This window comes from Nicotiana tomentosiformis, chromosome 3 (genome assembly GCF_000390325.3).
Source record: "Nicotiana tomentosiformis chromosome 3, ASM39032v3, whole genome shotgun sequence".
NCBI classification, from domain to species: domain Eukaryota; kingdom Viridiplantae; phylum Streptophyta; class Magnoliopsida; order Solanales; family Solanaceae; genus Nicotiana; species Nicotiana tomentosiformis.
Genome location: NC_090814.1, coordinates 116242844 through 116250002, shown reverse-complemented (window position 1 = coordinate 116250002; position 7159 = coordinate 116242844). Strand labels below are relative to the sequence as shown.

The window sequence follows — 7159 nt, the reverse complement described above, 5'->3', positions numbered from 1 at the left end:
GTTTCAACTCGTCAAATGTAAGTCAATCCGTTCCTTTGATGCCCCTAGAAATGACCACTTAAAAGTAAGATATAATTGGGCAAACTGTTGTTGGAAAATGAAACTTTGATTAATTAGAATATCTGACCATATTAAATGGTAAATCAAGATAAAACATTCAATGACAAGTTGATCGGGTAATTAAGGAAACATTCCTGGAGACGGTGGCTTTTCTGATTAGAGAATGGCCAGCCAATAACCTTTAGCATAATGCAATGATATCTTCGTTAAACTAGCTCTCATTATTGATTATACTGTATATTTTTCCAAAGTCCAAGGTCGGTTTCCTCCCCGAAATACTTTTAAATCAACACTAGTGGACAACATACGCTGAGCTGGATCCCCCACCCCCACTTCAACCCCTTGGGGTTCATGGCGTCCCTTCAATGTATTCAAGAGGTCCAATTATTTCGTCCCAGGCTCTCCTCCCAATTTCAACTTGCCATCCAAGGGGTATCTTTGTTGTAAGTTATAACCCTCTATACCAAAACAAAAAATATTATACAATCCAGAATTACTCATTTTGCTTTAATTTCTTGATGCTTTATTGTAGAATAAGAAAGGATCTTTCAAAGTCGTGACAGCAAAAATGGCGGCGCAGCTTCATCTCCGTGCTAATAATTGCATTTTGTTGCCGTCAACGTCTTTTTCTTCATTCCACACATTTTCTGTATTGAATTCTTCAAAAGATTCTGGGGATAACAGATCAGTCCTAGGCGTGGGGAGATCCTTCTTGGGTTTGAATGACAGAAGAATATTAGGAAATAGGAGAGTGATTAAAAGAAAGAATGATTCTTCTTCGGTCATAATTAGAGCGTCAGCAGGAGGTGCAGCAATATGGGATGGTTTTATGCCGGAAAAGAGCTCCAAAGCTCCTGCACTAAGTGACGTTTTCTGGCCTTCTGCAGGTAAGGTTAAGGGGTAGTAACACTACTTAAAAGTTGTACACTTTAATTACAGTATTCTTGATATGGGAATATTACGTTACTAATGGTAGAATGCATTTACTGTACGTTGAAAATAGGGGCATTTGCGGCAATGGCTATGCTAGGAAAGATAGACCAAATATTGGCACCGAAAGGGATATCAATGACTATAGCTCCATTCGGAGCTGTTTGTGCTGTCCTCTTTGCCACGCCTTCTTCTCCTGGTGCTAGGGTACGCTTTCTTTCTCATTCACTACCACATCTTTTTTCATTATATTTCTTTGCTGAAAATAACATAAGTAGTGCTATCGTTTTCTTTTTGGTGGAGCGGGAAAAGGGTTGGAGTGGGGTCAATGGCGCAGGGTACTTGTTGTTTTAGCTAGAAGGTTTTACAACCGCATGCTTATTTTATTTGCTTATAAGATATGGTCATACTATTAATGTTTTTATATATATATCGAATTGCCAATCGTAGCTTAAAGTTTTATGTTAGTTTTCTGAGAAATGAAGCGAGGTGCCTTTAGTATGGAAAATATGTTCTCCTGTTTTAAGCTAGATATAAAAATATGTAAAACATGAAAATTACTAGTATATCCTATAAAACTGATGTTTTGAAAATAGTTTTGAGTGACACTAGATGGCTAGAATTGATATTTCCTCGTTTTCCACTCACCACATGGTGTTGTCTCCCTTCTATTTTGGATCTGATTAAGTGCAATCACTTGACACTTAATCTGTTATTAACAAGGTATAATGAGGATAATTACTAGCTACCCAAATGAGTATGGTTAAACCAACTTGTTAAAATTTACATTCAATCAAATGTTGACAACAATGTATTAGTTGAGGTAAGTTATAGTTGACAACAATGTATTTGTACCTATATATTGAAGAAAGACATTTTTATGAAATGTTTTCTGTTATACCGAACACATAAATCTGCACCAAATTGAAATTAAAAGTATTGCAATATAACTATTGCATTTTAAAGATTGATGCCTAAATGTTAATTGAAGCAAAAATATGAAGCTAAAAATTTAGTTATAAGAAAATTGACTTTAGCTCATAAATGAGGGAACAATTTCCCTCTTTCGATAGAAATTGTTTTTCCTTTGAAATCATTTTCTGGTAAACAAGCATTAGAAAATGACCAACATCATTCCAAACACTCCCGAGCTGTGAGTTGCAAATAGTCAACGTACTCACATGTATTCTTCTCTACATACAATTTTTATCTGTATCTATTATACAAAAGTCAACGACCAAAACCAACATTATAAGCCATTGTAACAAATATAAAATTTGAAATAAAGGGAGTAACAATGGAACTGATCGATGAGTTTTAAAACTAGTTTTTTTTTAAGGAATAAAGATTAACTCAATTGGATGACCAAAGTAATAAAACAAGTGCCAAATTTTAAAGTTTTTTTTGGTCAAAAATGCTAAAATTTCAAAAGTATCCTTTTAATATTTGTCTGTGACGACTTATTTGAGTAGCCTTACCAGTTTTGTCATGCATTCTGTCCTTACCTTAATAAACTTCTGATAGTTATATTTGTAATTGTTTGGCTCTTGTCTCCTAGAGTGTGTAATTCATATTTTTGTTAGAATCAAGTAATTAGGTGTAATGTGGAAGCTAACAAAATAAATCTTGAACTACGATAAATCAGATAGCAAAACACAAATATACCAAACGAGACACAAACATTTAGCGTGATTCGGTCAATTGGACGGAAATGAGCAATCCACTATATAAAAAGAGAAGAGAGTACAAAATATCGAAAAAACAACCTCACAAACAGGCAAACAAGTGGCACATTAACACTTGTCCCGAAAAGTTCTCCCCCCTAAACAAGACTCTCAAACTCCATACATTGTGGATGCTATTGAATGAGAAGAAAAGATCCTCAATTTATAGAAGTCCAAAACTTTTGTGTCGAGAAAATGAACCAGCCAAATATGAGAGATTTATGTTTCCTTCTAAGAATAGGAAAATCCAATTATGATAAATATATTACTCCTTCCTTTAAGAGATAGGAAAATCAAATACGATAAAAAGTTAATATTTTTATCAACAATAAGAGAAAAAAGAAAAGGCCATTTCAATATATTTCAATATTGAGTAAACAAACAAGAACTCTTGATAACATTAGCTAGCTAGAGAGCTATTTTTATATAGCAACTTGAAGTGAGCGACATGGAGTGGAAAGTGGAAACAGTCACAGTGATGGACAGTAACTGTGCTGTTTCTCATTTGTCGGCTTCCAAAAAAAAGCAAGGGCCAGAAGATAGCAAAATAGTACAAAGTCCTTAATTTGGTTACCAGTTGGTACCTTTATTAATATTCTTAAATCTTGTAAAGTCCTTAATCTTGGATTCTCCCTTATAAAAGTTTTGGCTCTGTCTATATCTATCCAGAGAATACTTTTTTCTGTGCTGCTTCTGCTTCTGCTTCTCTTTCAATTTGTCCACTAGTGAACATGCAAGTCAATTATCTCCTTGGTAAAGTTTAGCCCTGTACTTTTAATTTGTGTGTGATTTTGTGCTAAGCATACATAATTTTCTATAAAAGATTTCACATTATTAAGAGTATCTCTACACCATATATTTGGCTTCCTAATTTTTTCAACTACCAACAATCTTCCCTCGAACTAAATTCTATATGGGCTATCACCACAACCCACAAGTCTCCGCCCGAACTAAGCTCCATGTCGCCCATTATCACAGTTCATGAGTCAATTTTCAAGATTTACTGTATGCCACCCACCTGACCGAGCATTCATGGCCACAGAAGCCCATAACTAGCTTCTTTTTGTGTGCTTGTCTAAGCTACCTTTGGTATAGTGAAGATAGTAAACCATGCCTCACGTTATTACTCAGCCATCTCCATAAAAAGAAAATAAAGGAAAGAGATTTTATTACAAAATAGAAACTTGATAGTAGCTGTAATTACTAGAGTACTGCACTTGAATCAACTGGTTATACAATTGTGATTCAATAAAGTTAATAATGACCACCGAGGGTGTGGTCGAATGGTTGGGAGTAAATAGGGTTTTTGTGTTCAAACTTTGGGAGCAAACAACCTTTTGTTAGGGAGTGCTTTATCCCTTAATTAGTGAACGCAACTATGTGAATCTGAATTAGTCACGTGAGACACGATTAAATCAAGTTCACAAAGTTAATAGGCTTTATATTTACCAGAAAAACTCAATAACCAAGTGCATGTGGCATGAGTTACCCAAAAAAAAAAAATATCTTGTCATTTTATTTATATTAATAAAAGGGTTAACATTTACTGGTAGCATATACTCAATACCAGCCTTTAGACGTGCTAATTAAGTTGTACATATCTTTAATTGCTCAAGTTCAGGGCTTTGTTGAAACATCTGGAAAATGATTTATTGGGCTTTGTTTACACAAGTTGAGGGCTTTGCTAATCAAATGTCCGGTTATATAAAATATGCTGACCATCAAATTCTGTGTTGATTGAATGTGCAGAAGTACAATATGTTTATGGCACAAATCGGTTGTGCAGCCATTGGTGTTTTGGCATTCACAATATTGGGGCCAGGTTGGCTAGCTCGAAGCACAGCCCTTTCTGCTGCCATGGCTTTCATGATTTATACTCGTTCTGTTCATCCTCCTGGTAAATTAGTGTTTGAGAAATTATCTCTTTTTGTATATTTCATAATATTCAAAGCTGATGTGCTAATTATGCATTATGTATGATAGCTGCAAGTCTGCCACTACTGTTCATTGACGGAGCTAAGCTGCATCAGCTCAACTATTGGTATGTTCTGTTCCCTGGAGCTGCTGGTTGCATTCTTCTGTGTTTAATAGTAAGTTTTGCTTCCTCTCTTCCTTCTTATTTAACTGCTATCAGTTAATGAAAAAGCTCATTGCATTCGTCTTTGAAACAGTTCAAATCATTTTAATAATAGGGTAATAAATTTGATCCGTTTACCGAGAAGTTCTATGGTTTGAGCCTGCTGAATTGAATTTTCGAACATGAGCAATATACTATTTCCTTATTTAGTATTCGACAATTCTCAAATCATGAGCTAGTTTTTTAATTGAGTTAGTGGCTCAAAGTTCGCTTGCTCAACATTGTATCAAAGCGAGATTCGGTCAAGGTTTACCCAATGTTTGATCTCTATATTATATTGTCCACACACCCAATATCTAATTCTCGTTGTGGGAGGTATTAGATATGACATATTGATTGAGGAATATCTTGTTGTTCTCCTTGTATAATTTTAGATAATCTTTACTTATAAACTAATTTTTACAGTTGAGTTAGGTTCGAAGTCTTTAGGTTCAGGTCTACTTTTTTTTTTTTTTTTTTTTTTAATATAGTAGGACTCAAAAAGCCTAAAGTATCAGAGGATGTTCGGCCAATATGGTGACCAAATCATCTCTTTGCAATTGGAGTTGAAACATTTTTCAGATCTCGTTTTAGAGTGATTTATGATCAGTCTGGTATTAAATCTGTTTTTTTCCCTTCACTTTTGATAAGTGATACCAGTTATTGTTGTGTTCCATTTATTTAACATATTTATCTTTTTAGTCTATCTAAAAAAAGAATGTCATTTTTTAATATTTAGAACAACTTAACTTTTAACTTTATATATTTAACCCTTAATGACCTGATTTTATAGTCACATAAATATCTATAACATAAAAAAATCTTTGTTTCTTTCTTAAAATTAGTAGTTTGGTGAGTACAATTTTCCGACTATTTATTAATTCTCTCCTTTTCCAATAATTGCAGCAAGAGATGGTGTGTTACCTAAAAGAGAATGTCAAATTCTGATGTGAAATGCGATGCCTCATATGAGAGCTGTATAAAAATTCTTTTGCATGGTCAAAATTGAAGGTGCAACAGAGGAATCCACCATTTCTCCAATAAAGCAATCACGGATTTGATGAAAATGAATATCGTGCAATGTCAAGCGGATAATTCCGATTTATATATAGTTGTGAATATGATATGATTCTCATTCAACCCAGAAAAATTAAATATCATATAGTAGCTTTTTCTGGAAATCGTTGTGTCATGGAACTCAATTGACGCTTTTTTATTAATAGAAAATATCACAAATTTGTCATCATAAGCTATATATTATACAATCACAAATCTGAAGACTCTCATAAATATAGGAATAAATTTAGATGATAATTAATACTACTGGCATAAAAATGAAAACTTTAATCAATATTTTTCAAGTCCGACGCAAAATCATGTCTCCCCTAGCAGCTAGCACAATAAAGATCAGGTGAATCATGTGATGCTGGAAACATCTGTGTTTTTAATATTTAAGTTTATTGATGATATCAAGGAAAAGCTATTTTCCATATAGATCTTGAATACACGAAGTTTATAGTATGATTTCGAACGAAAGTTCAAACATGGATTACAAACTTATCCATAATGATTGATACGGATGATCTCGCCGGAGAGGGAGGCCATGGCCAGGAGCAGCCAGGTGGGAAAAGGGGTTTGCAGCAACTCAAAAAAAAAATGAATAAGAAAAATGAAATTTTAGAGTTGCTTGTTGCCTTGTTGGACGTGCATCGAATGGAGATCGAATTTAAAATTTATTAATTTGAGATTTTAATCATTTTAAGCTATTGAGTTTTAAATTAATTATTTATATATATTAAATAAATATTTTAAAATAATTACAAAATTTGAATCAAAGTTAATGAGTTCGGTAAAATCCTATCTTACACACTACACTAGCTCCACCCCTAGGACCAAGAGCCTTTCCTTTCTAAAAGCGAAAGCTATGTTTAACTAACAAAAAACAACACCTAATCATTTTAACTAACAAAAAACAACACCTAATCAATCATATGATAAATCTCGTCGGCGGTGCATCATCAAACGGAAAAGTACAGGTGTTAATTCTCACATATTTGGAGAGCTGGATGAATGCAAATGGAGAAGATCGAGATGCAGAGAAAATATGGGGAGAGAAAGTATGAAACTTATTTATAACCGACTTTTGTGTCCATTTACATTGTTAATATATAACTAACAAACTAACCACACTAGTTAATTAGTCTAACTATGGTCTAAGTGACAAATGTACAATCAGTGAGTTCCTTTACACCTCCCCCTCCCCTCCCCCCCCCAAGCTTGAGGAGATGAAGATATTCTTATCCCAAGCTTGGACAAGAGATATCGATGT

General features: G+C 33.9%; 1 protein-coding gene across 1 annotated transcript; it reads left to right on the top strand.

The window, feature by feature from the left end:
• The first annotated feature begins 365 nt into the window (after positions 1-365).
• Positions 366-6079, top strand: LOC104114172 (uncharacterized). Its single transcript, XM_009624549.4, has 6 exons — positions 366-503; positions 593-947; positions 1064-1197; positions 4464-4611; positions 4698-4804; positions 5737-6079. The coding sequence occupies exons 1-6, from the start codon at positions 426-428 to the stop codon at positions 5776-5778; spliced, it is 864 nt and encodes a 287-aa protein (XP_009622844.1). The 5' UTR covers positions 366-425; the 3' UTR covers positions 5779-6079.
• Positions 6080-7159: the final 1080 nt, after the last annotated feature.

Excerpts from the sequence above, each read along its gene's own strand:
- LOC104114172 (XM_009624549.4), top strand. The coding sequence starts at position 426 with ATGTATTCAAGAGGTCCAATTATTTCGTCCCAGGCTCTCCTCCCAATT. Across the intron at positions 504-592 it reads ATCCAAGGGGTATCTTTGTT|AATAAGAAAGGATCTTTCAA; the intron begins GTAAGTTATAAC and ends GCTTTATTGTAG. Across the intron at positions 4,805-5,736 it reads GCATTCTTCTGTGTTTAATA|CAAGAGATGGTGTGTTACCT; the intron begins GTAAGTTTTGCT and ends CAATAATTGCAG.